The sequence below is a fragment of the Paramormyrops kingsleyae genome, chromosome 18, assembly GCF_048594095.1.
Source record: "Paramormyrops kingsleyae isolate MSU_618 chromosome 18, PKINGS_0.4, whole genome shotgun sequence".
Lineage (NCBI taxonomy): Eukaryota > Metazoa > Chordata > Actinopteri > Osteoglossiformes > Mormyridae > Paramormyrops > Paramormyrops kingsleyae.
The window spans coordinates 23,639,932-23,651,711 of record NC_132814.1 but is presented as its reverse complement, the minus strand read 5'-3'; the positions used below and the strand labels follow the sequence as shown (position 1 = coordinate 23,651,711).

At 35.1% G+C, this 11,780-nt stretch overlaps 1 protein-coding gene across 8 annotated transcripts in view; it reads right to left on the bottom strand.

The window, feature by feature from the left end:
* Positions 1 to 482: 482 nt before the first annotated feature.
* arhgef9a (Cdc42 guanine nucleotide exchange factor (GEF) 9a) overlaps positions 483 to 11,780 on the bottom strand; it is a 41,107-nt gene continuing 29,809 nt past the window's right edge. Inside the window, exons 8-12 of one of the 8 annotated variants that reach the window (XM_023834210.2) lie at positions 10,545 to 10,676; positions 9,357 to 9,600; positions 8,094 to 8,162; positions 4,984 to 5,051; positions 1,389 to 1,525 (exon numbers count right to left, since the gene is read on the bottom strand). In XM_023834210.2, the coding sequence (XP_023689978.1) occupies positions 1,520 to 1,525; positions 4,984 to 5,051; positions 8,094 to 8,162; positions 9,357 to 9,600; positions 10,545 to 10,676 (519 nt within the window). In that variant the 3' untranslated portion in view covers positions 1,389 to 1,519. Of the gene's footprint in view, positions 5,052 to 6,294; positions 7,834 to 8,070; positions 8,163 to 9,352; positions 9,601 to 10,544; positions 10,677 to 11,780 lie in introns of those variants that run through there. The other 7 variants (XR_002840851.2, XM_023834205.2, XM_023834212.2 and 4 more) reach the window with 7 other exon arrangements.

Sequence of the window (11,780 nt, the reverse complement as noted above, 5' to 3'; positions counted from 1 at the left end):
ACAATGTATATATTATAACAATATAAAATATTATATCCCATTATATTTTCATATCCATTTAAAAATTTATTAAAGTTACTGGTCTATTACAAAAGATCGATTATACAATATTTTTCATGCTTTTAAAATATATTACTTTCAATATGTGTAACATGTATGAAGTAAAAACATATACTATATGATACTGTACTTATCAACAAATCCTTCAAAAAACAAAAAAAAATAGATCTAAGCAGCAGAAGGGAATCCTCAGACCTCTACTGCGATGATTGCTTCATGAATTTTGTAGAACCATCTAGTTAAGTGGCAGGCAGAATTGCAAAAGCTATTGAAAGGCTACAGTTCTAAGTCTAAGAGAGGCCTGGCAATTAAGGTACCTTACCTGAACTGATTTAAAGCTAAGCCTAACAATGCAAGCTGTAGATTTGTCTTTGGATTAAAGTGCCTGCTGAGCAAATAAAAACAATTAGGTAAATTGGAAATTTCATGGTAGCAGAATTTAATACTTTTTGAAAAGCCAATAACATAGAACCAATATTGCTGGCACATACAAGTAAGTAATTCAATCTGAAAAAAATACATTTTTAACTTGAGCTGAAACTTCAAAACGACTTGCATAAAAGTCACAAATGTCATACTCCTGTAAAATACCCTGTCATCTCGATTAAATATACCTGTAATAAAATAGGATTTACTATGACTGGTGTTTTTTGACAGAAAAAAATTAATTTTACATGGAATAACTGCATGTGAAGCTGTTCATGCAGAAATCATGGAAACAGGAAACATTTTTGCAAAACAAACTAACAAATAAATAAGCTTGAAACAATACCAATATAAACTTTGATTTGCCAGAATCAGCCTTCACAAATAATGACAAACACAGAGCGAGAAAAACAGGAGCAACAAAAATGTCCAGAATTTTCACAGTGGGCTAAAGTGCACAACCAAAATGGCACAATCAATTCATTGATTAGTGCGTTTTTATCTTACAAGAGGGATCTGACAATTGTTAATTAAGAAAATAATGCTGAAGTGTTTTTGTTTCCAATGTCCATAGGGTACAATTTTCACAAAAACAGTCTCACAAAAAAAAATAACATAGGTGTTTTGGTTAAGATTCTAAAAGATTCCAGGGATATACTTTGATATAAATAGCAGCTGTAGTACCAGTAATTCACACTACGTAGCCAGAAATTCAATAGTACAGTCACAAATCAGTCATATTTTTACAAATCTCTATCAATCCAAATAGCTTTGGTCCTTGTTTAGGTCTTCCCCTTGAACTCGCAGCACATTCTCATAAATTCATGTAGTTCTTATAAAATATTTGATATCTGACTTCTTGATTTCTATTTTTTAAATGGTGTTAACCTTTGCCAGAAGGGAGATGGGCTCCTTTTAAAATCATTTATTTCAAAAATTTCTGATTGTGCCAAGCTGCCTGGTAACATGTACTGTCCTGGATCCATGGTGCTCCCAGATGGGGCATAAAAAGGAGGCATTGATCTGTTTTGACTTACACCTGGATTTGAAGAAGAAAAAGAAACAGACGTGTAGAAAAAGAGACAGAGCCAGAAAAAACAAGGAAGACCAAAAAGAACACTGTTATTACTAATTGAAATGTATACATATATACACCCATATACATATATGGGTGTTTCCATACTGTATATGTATATATATATATGGTGGAAAATCGTCAAAGAAACAGACAAATAAGCATTTAGGCAAATTTTGATTACAATACTTAGTATTGTATGTCAGTAGACACCTTCAGTTTTGCAGAGCACAGAGGAAAAAGCAATTCTTCACTGGTAAAGGATCGCTACATAAAATATTCTGGGTGTTTCTTGACGCTTTTCTGTATTCACTTCTGGATTATTACTTAATAAATAATCACAAAAGTGAACTATTTACACTATTAACAAAAAAGTCTAAAAGGTGCCATGGCATCTTAAAAGTATATTATTCAGAAGTTTTTGAGCATTAACATTTGTTGTAACTTCCACTAAATTTATATTTAAAATCATAACAAAACTGTACACATTTACTTATACATGTACTGGGCCTAATAAATTAAAGTTACACAGGGATGCTCCGTCCTGGTCTTCCCAGACCTTTCCGGTTTTGTTCAACTCTGCTTTTAATATATGAAATTAATGACATTATTTTGAATGATAAGATTTCCTACATGCTATTTCATGTATCAGGGGAAATTGAGAATAACTGGACTCTCAAAAGCCAAGCCTAGGTGCCCCTAATGTCCCCATGATGTGATGTAAACCTGTTGTTTTGACTTGTGCAGATGTTCTTTCGGCACCCACAATGGGACACTCCATTTTCTAAAAATCTTAGAATTAGATAAAAAAACTTGCATTTGTATTGGTTACTTATGGTTAAGGTTACTTACTTGTGGTTAAGGTTAAGGGCTGAGTAGGGGTTAAGGTTGCTATAGTTGGGAATAAGGTTTTGCCCATAGAAATGACTGGAGAGTCCCAACAAAGCTATAGATACCTAATCTACTTGAGTGTGTCTCTGTGTGGAGAATGAATTTCTCAGACTACACAACAGCTGCCATGGCATCTTGATTAAGCAAAGTTTTATAAGCAGGGTAACTTACTGTCTACAACAGGGGCCGCCAATCACTTCATTATTGTTTGCAAAAATTGCTTCAAGATGAACATGTATTAATATGTATTAATAGAAATGTGCTCAAGGTTTTAGCTAAACAAATGAAAAAAATGTAAAGTGAGTCTAGATAGAGAAGAATTTTTTTCTGCAATATGTAAATCCACATATTAGAAATTATTAATTATTAATTATTAATTCTGCCTAATCTGACCACAGCACACATAAAAAATGAAACTGTTCCTTATCTCCTTTTGGCATATTGTAAAATGACATAAGAGTACGGATATTTTAATTTCCTCAATATTCAGGCATGGATTTTCTATTTATTCATTTTTAACAACTGGTTATCTAATTAGGGTCATTTTTCTATGAGACTACTCTAAGATGCGAGATCCTATTCCAATGGAGGGTTTTGGAGCTATGTAAAAAATCCATAAAACATACTACTTAGAATATCACAAAAAAGATGTTGGTCTATTTTTTGATTTTGAAGCTGATCAGTTAACACTGCACTGTTTTCTACAGACAGCCCAACTGAACTACTGCTTCTGCACTTTCCCACAATTCCCAGTTTTAATTAGTTATCTAAACTGTGTGTGTAAACAATAAGCTTTTATTAAAAGTAACTGCATTCCTTCAAACTAAAGGACAAGCGAATCTCTAAGATATTGTGGAAATATCACTCACATTTTTTGAGACACTTGATATGAGGGGACTTTTGAAATGGTAATAAAATACAAATTGTGCAGCCATGCTGGTGGGACAATTTTTTGTTTTCACCAAGCTCAGACTTCGAGTGTTTGAATTTTTTGCAGAGCAATTTACATTGTCTGAACTTATTAGGTATATTAAAATTATGTAATTTATATCTCTGATTTAATAATCACTTTTCCCGAAATTGGCTCTACCACTTCAGTTTTAAGATCAAATGACACAAGACTAGATAAAACATTTTAAACCATTAAATTTTACTGCAAGTAACCCACCACAGACAATCAATTAGTATAAGATGAACGTTAATTTCTTTAGTTGTTTTGAATTTTCAATAGTTTGAATCTGCAGGCAGTTAATTACAACAGTGGCAAATTTGACTTGTTAGACAATAATATAATAGGAGTCTGTTGTAAACCAAAAAGAAAATAGAGAACCTTGTTATGTTACGGTAATAAGCACAAGTATATGCACTGCGACCATGATTTTTTACTTTTTTTAACTGAAAGAATTAGTTTTAATCAACCAGTCCATATGCCTAAGTGATTTGCCTACTAGGCATGTTGACAAGGCAGATTTCACTTGAATGCAGCCTAATGGTAATATACTTGTATTTACTTATATATTTAAATGTATACTAGTGTATTATGTAATTCTTACATAATTGTATGAATTATTCATATGCGTTTTGGATTTTAACATTTGTTTCTAAATATATGATGCATGTTAGAAGGTTTTGTCTGGTTATATGTTCAGCTTTCTGAAAACTGCAATACTGCTTTTGGCCATGTAGAGGCGCGTGACTTAATGCAGACCTCCAGAGCACATACTGAAAAATGCACTTAAATGCAATAAATTCAGTGGCAGGATGCATTTAGGGGTCATTTACAAGCAACAAGCCCATATTTTGGTGTTTCTCTGCCCAAACTGTATAAATCGCTTAAGTGCACTTAAACCCTACACTTAAGTTGATCGGAGGATACACTTAAGTTAAAAAAGCACGGAGCTAGGCGCTTTCTTGACTTGAAGACCTGGGAGAATTGACCCTTAATGTTTTGCAGTTTGGGGTTGGCCCATTTATTTGCCCAGGAGTGTATGCATTGTTGAAATGGAACACAAAAAGACTAATAAAAATATTATGTAACTCATTTAAAAAGATGCTTGTTGTAGGAACTATAGGATGAAGGGGAGTTAAGTTTTGCTTGAAATTGCTTCCTTTATGTAGACAGTTATGAAACTCATTTTTAAAAGATACATATTTCATAGGTTAAAATGAATTTCAATGTTACAATAAATTTGAACATTCAGTTTCACTGTTACCTATTGTAATTGCATGGACTAATAAACAAATGTTGAGTATATTATTATATTTTTTTTAGCATTTTCTGTATTTTATCAAACAGGTTCAATTGACACAAAACACAATTTAAAATAGTTCAAATTCATTGCTCCTCCACTCAATCCATTCAAAATGTGTGATGATCAAAGTGATGCTAAATATGCCAAATTATTTTTATTTTGCTTCTACATGTGATGTTGATTTTTCACAAATCCAATGTTTCCCTGCTGTCATGACTGAAGTATTGATGTATTGGCGACCCCCACTATATATAATACTCTCATGGTAAATTAATATACCTTTATCTTTTTCATACCATGTCCATAAAAAATGTCCATCTTTCTCAAGATGATATCTATAAATGAATCTGAAAATTCAAAAAAATACTTCATCTTGAGTTGCCCATGTGCAAAAGTGATTACTACAATCTATTTGGTTAAACCAAATTATTACTGAAAGTACATACATTTGTATAAATAAATATACTGAGATATAGACACACACACATAACAAAAAAAATCACATAACCAGTAACAAGTCTGAATAGTTATTTTACAATCATCTACATAATGGCATTGTACCCAGTAAACTTCAATTATTGGTTAAGTAAATACAAGGGCTTGGTCTTTTCATTGCTGTTTCAGTGCTGTTCTACAGTTTTGGAAGGCTCTGTATTGCAGTTGTCATTTCTTTTTAAAAACAACTGAACATACTACCAATATTACTCAGCTATCCAATATGAAAGGAACACCTATCTACAGTGGCGTATGGGAGATCCATAAAGCTACACTGGGCCTTCAATGGCAATTTGTGGAACCAATGATGCCAATATTGCAACCTGAGTAACATGCAAGCCAACATAGATAATGGTTTCAGTGTTAAGGAGTCGTGTGACCATTAGCTGAACGTAATGCCCTACACCTACCAAATACCAAAACTGTACGATTAGCACTGCTGCTAACATTAACGGTCAGAGGGATGGAAAACTGGGAGTGTTCAAATTAGCACTAAGCCAAGGCTGGATGGATTAGTTGACTAGCTAACTTTAGTGAAAACAACAGGCATTTTTATTAACAGTAAAACATACATTCAAGTTGATCTCTGAGACTAGCCTACAGATTTTCTTTTCTTCAATAGTCTGCTAGCCATGCCGAAATAGAGCACTTACCTACCGCTACAGTCTGCTATGATAAATGGTGAAAAGAGTAACGTTATTTTAAGAGATTTTGCCCTTTCTTCTTTTTAGCCTGCCTTTTCAGTGCATGCTACCAAGGTTTTCAGTGCTTGATATTTTATCTTCATCCTTTCTATACTTTTGTTATTAAGGCTTATATTCAGGGATTGACATAACTGGTACACAAGTACGCATTCATCTTTAAAAGCGATACGTGCGCCAATCAACTAATGTAACAGTGCAAATACGTACGTATTTTATGTGCATTTTTACCGATATGACAAAAAATTACCGTGCATTTTAACTTCTATACCACAAATGAAGTACGAATTAGCATATTCGGTTAAAATGCATTTCTTGTCATATCAGCGCAAATGCACATAAAATGCGTACGCATTCACGCTGTTACAACAATTGATTGCCGCACGTATCACTTTTAAAGGTGAATGTGTACTTGTGTACCAGTTATGTCAGTCCCTGCTTACATTCATTCATGAAAGTATTGCATAGTGACTTGGCTGGACAGCGAGATCTTAGGTTTTTTTTTAGAGTAATTGCTATATTCAGTGGGCATTTATATTTTTCAACCAGCAAATGTTTGCTTAACAGGAAGGCTTGAGTATGACCAATTTAAAGCCAGTTGCTTTGCAGTACACAGATGTTGATAATTCTGGAGTGCACATTACATACAAATCTGACCAGGACTCTACTCCGTGTGATGGCCCCCTGCATTGCAGAGGCTGTGTTGGTGTCACATACGCCACTGTCTATATTGGTATCTTGAAATACACAGTTGTGGCCAAAAATATTGACGACACTGGAGTTTTTCCATGTAATCCAAAAAAATACTAAAATCACAAATATTGGGTGTTAGCATATTCGTTATCTTTATTTGAATTAGAACACAAAGAAAAGCCGAATTGAATCGTATTTCACACAGAACTCCAAAAATTATTCTGACAAAATTATTAGCACTCTAGACCTAATATTTGGTAGCACAGCCTTTGGAAAGAATAAATGCAAGCCAGAATTTCTTCTAGCCATAAACGAGTTTCTTGCACCTCTCTGCTCTCTTCTTTTGCAAGCTGCTCCAGGCCTCCCAGATTTTCTTCTGATCTTTTCACTGTTGTTCTAGGGGATTTAGATCAGGACTCACTGTTGGCTCATTCAAAATAGGCAGTGCTTAGTTTGAAACCATTTCTGGGTGCTTTTTGAAATGCACTGTAAGTCATTGGCCTGCAGAGGGACCTTCAACAGATTAACAGAGACCAAACTTTCTGATGCTGGGTCCTACATTGTGCTCCAAAACGTCTTTATACTCTTCAGACTTTTGTCTGAAGGTCAGCTTGGCATCTGTTTGGCAGATTAAGGTTCTCTTTCCACCATATGGGCAATACTTTGCTGCAATCAGTTTTTTTGCTGCCATACGTCCATGGAGATTGGCTACAATACCACAGACCTTAAACTTCTTGATAATGTTGCATACAGTGGACACAGTAATGGGAAGTTATCTGGAGATAGTCTTGTAGCTTTGCAGTTGTCCATACATTCTATGATTCTGTTTCATCCCTCCTTAGGCACTTCTCTACTCTTTCGTCTTTTCTCCATGCTCGGTGTGGTACACACAGACATGCAAAGCACCTGGATCAACTTTTCTCCAGGTAAATAGGCTGAAATCAGGTTGCCAGATCCCATAAACTGTCACAGGTTTGAATAAAAACTGAAGTACCACCACCTGAAATTCAACTATGGCTTACAACTTCATTCATTTATGGCGTTCTGTGTGAAATAAGATCAGATTCACCCTTTTTGCCAGTTATTTTGTGTGTGTGTGCGTGCTGTTCCACTGCACATAAAGGAAGAACGTGTTATTACCAAAACAACGTCAATATTTTTGTGAAAGAATTAGTGCATAATACGAAAAAAAACTGCAGAGATTTGCCCAATATCTTTGGCCAAAGCTGTATTCCACACTCTGAAAATAATAATGGTAACATTATTAGTAGATATCTATTAATTTCTAATGAGAAACTGAAGAATCTTTGCTGCACTAAATTCCCCAATAAATTGCTGTGGTTGTTGAACTATGTCTAACTTGGAAATTATTTAAAAAAAAAAGCCGAACAGTGAAGACACAGTCCAAAACAGCAATTAAGAGACTGGGTGACAAGATCTGAAATAATGCCAAAGAAGAAAAAGTACTGGGGATCACCTGGTATCTCTTTGTTGCCTCACCTTTCTGTTTAGCTACTTTTCGCACTGTCGTGGCAGCTTGCTGCTTTTGATATCCCGATATTTCAAAACCTGTAAAACAACCAAATAAAGACGCTTGCTCAAAATTGCAGTCCCAGTTTGCTTTATTTTCCTAATTAAAATTTTTATATTAAAATAACAAGTAGACCAACATCACTTTGGTTAACAAAAAATCATTTCTCAACTATTTCCTGTCCTTGACCAGTTAATTACATTTACAGTAATCTGGCTTTAAGGCTAGAGTTTCACACATTCCTGGATTGCAGTGCATATTCTTGGTCACAGGATTTATACAAAATAAACAAGCTATGTGATAAAGCATTTCAAGGTGAGAGAAATCTATCCTTTAGCGAACACTGGAGTGATTAATTGGGAGAAGCGAAAGAATTCCTGATGGGTCACCCAGGTCACAGGCTGGTGACGAGCATCAAGAAATAACTTTATGTAAATGCTATAGCAGGGATTACTGAACTAGTTCGGAAGTGGATAGTGGTCATGACAACTGTCAAGCTATCAGCCTCCAGATCAAGAATCCAGTTCACAGATTCCACAGAGAACCAATTAATTAATCTCACATTTACTATTTCTGTGTATCTTAAATGCCATCATTGTTCAATGTCTTATTGCAAGATATTGTGAGTTTCTCCTTACTGAGTATCCTTCTAATTTTTTCTGATTCCTGACTTCCTTTGTGTCACTGCCTTCTTGCCTGTGGTTTCCTGACTTTGATTTACATTTGGTTTGCCCTCTGCTCACGACCCCAGCCTGGTTCTCCAGTTTTGATTCCGGAATTGTGTTTTGGCTCTGTTGCTATTCATAAACAGATTAAGGTAAACGTGGATCTTGCTCCCGGACCCCGACTAAGTTTATTACAGTGATGCTACATCCATTGTGTAACAAATAAACTAATTAAATAGCATTTTCATCTCAAAAATTATATTGGGGCTAAGATTTTAAAAAAGTTTGTTCATTAAAAGGTGATGACTTTAATCTAAAGGTAACTATGATTATATGGCAAAAATCTGGTCAGAACATAATTTCTATGGTCTTGTTAATCAAATATGATTACCTTAACAGTGTTACCCACAGTTATTCATAACTAATGTTTATTGAACCATAGGGTTATCAATAAAATTTCCAGACTGATTTTACCATTAAACAGTGTAGTATGCTGTCAGGCTAATTTGAAAAACAATAAAAAATCAATAACTCACAATACATCTGATACTGTTCAAACATACTTGCCTATTTTTTCATCTTCTTGGACCATTTTTCGCTCCTCTTGGAAAGCTCTGAGCCATCGAATCTTCTCTTCCAGCTTTTTGGCATGGAAGATGTGGCTTTCTTCAGTGTCCTTGTTGCGCAACTTGAAGGCATTTTTAACACTAACGTTGAAGTCGTCATCCCTGCCATCTTCTATGTCGGTCACTTCATACCTGTCCATATCGATGCGACCTTTGTAGTAGAGGACATCTCTGCGTATCAAGTCCTGAGGTAAATTGAACCGAATGTGTTAATAACTGACCCAAAATCTGGTGACTCACAAATATGCTGATTTAAAAAAATATTCAATGTTACCTTCAGATCTCTTACTGCAGCCTTGTAGCCTGAAGGGGTACGTTTTTGTCCATGCTACCCACTTAATTAGCTTTGATTAACTGCTGGCTGAATAAACGTGCATAATTTGAATTTATAAATTACTAGGGGACTTCATGTTGTTCTTATACTATTTTTTTTACTTATGGAATACAAGTAATACAAAAATGTAAATGCACTATTTTTATTCCATGTTGTTTGCCAAAATCTAAACAACAGACAAAAGGAATGTCTCGTTGATTATTCAAGCACATTATACAGTATTGTTCATAAATGGGAAGGAATTATATACCTAGATTTTTCAAAATACAAGCTTCAGTCCTTATACCGTAGCACAGTATTCCTCAGCAACTGGTATACCACAAGAAATGTTAGTTTTCAGCCAAAAGCTCCATCAAAGTTAATTAAATCTCTACATTCTTAGGCCTGTGAGCCTGGAATTTTATGTTTTGTCTGTTCCTAAGCCAGTACGTTGTCTTGAATTTGAGGATATATCAGAGAAATTAAGTTTAACAACTCAATTTCTTTTATTATGCTTTATAATTTATTATACATAACCACCCTAGTAATAATGCATAATAAAGCATAATAAATAAATAAATGCGTAGTAATAATATCAAGAAATAATGGCAGGGAACATACTGAAACGGCCTACCTTTTTGAGGGACATTGTCACTGTGGGATGGTAATGATCTAGCAGTTGGTATTTTAAATGTTTCCTACTTTTAGAGGCAGCCATACATCTGCCACCTCAGGTGTAGATAAATACGAGAAGGGCATTCGTATCCTAACGTTATCCACGTTACAGATCAATTTTTTAATTCCCTAACGGCATACCTTTTTGCAGAGAACCATCTGATGATCAAAAAGAAAGAAAACTCTCTGCTGACTCCTCCCATAGGGTTGATAAACCCAGGACATCTCCCCGGTATAAACCAGCTCAGAGCTTCTGTCCAAAATGTCGTCCCCCTACAGAACAACAAGAGCTGGAGTCATAAAATCATCCATTACTTTTAACCAAAATAGGATCTAGAAAATGGGGTGGCAAGAGACTGGCATGAAAATATTCTTTCAGATGTGCAGGTACAGCATATACGTATGATTTATCAGATTGCTATTAGAATTTACTCAATATTATCAGCCATACTGGTATTTTAAAAATTAAATATTGCGTATTATTATTTTTTTTTGATATTGCTGAAGGGAAGGACGGTGAGATGGAGCTAAAGTGAAACAAGCCATAATTTACTAGAGAGGTAGCCTACATAGTCCTCTGAGTTCGGGAGAATGTTAGTGACATGCTTAAGTCAGGAGAACTCATACTGTATGAAACTTAATTACTAATTGTATTGCGTTTGATTTATATAAAAGTTACCTCACTCAAAACTGCGTTGGTAGACGGGCTGGCAACCCAAAGGAAGGCGTGTTAGCTGCCAACCCATAGATCTAACACTGACGACTAAATATGACCACAGAGCCAGTAGCTGGAGTGATGTGAGCAAACACTATGGATTTTATGGTAGTAAATTTATTTTGTGAAATTTTTGTAATAATGCACAATATTTCCCAATGCAACTTGGTCGTATTCTGGTAGACCTGGCAGTTGTCCATGCAAAGTTTCAACCAATTTTCTAGCAGGAATTAGGCGCTATGGTAATACTAATTCTTAATACTGAGCAAAATCTTTATAATTATGCATGTAATGCATATTATGTCTCCCATTCCAAATTGATCCAGCAGCCTGAGCTTCTGTCAGTCTCTGAAAAATTGAATGCTGAACTGAAGTCAATGAACAGCATTCCTATGTAGAAGTCCTTCTTGTTCTGGTGCGAAATGGCCAGGTTTAGCCAAAAATATGGCATCAGTGCACCAGCTGGGATGACAGATGAACTGGAGAAGATCAAGTAAGGTTGGGAGTGTAATTTCCATGTACCTCATGACTTTTTATGTAACACTAATTGTTCAAAGCACTTCATCATGACCGGTGTGAGGGCGACTGGGAGACAGTTGTTGTGGCAGGAGCCAGTTAACCTTTTCAGTATAGGTATGATGGTGGTGGCCTTCAAGCATGTG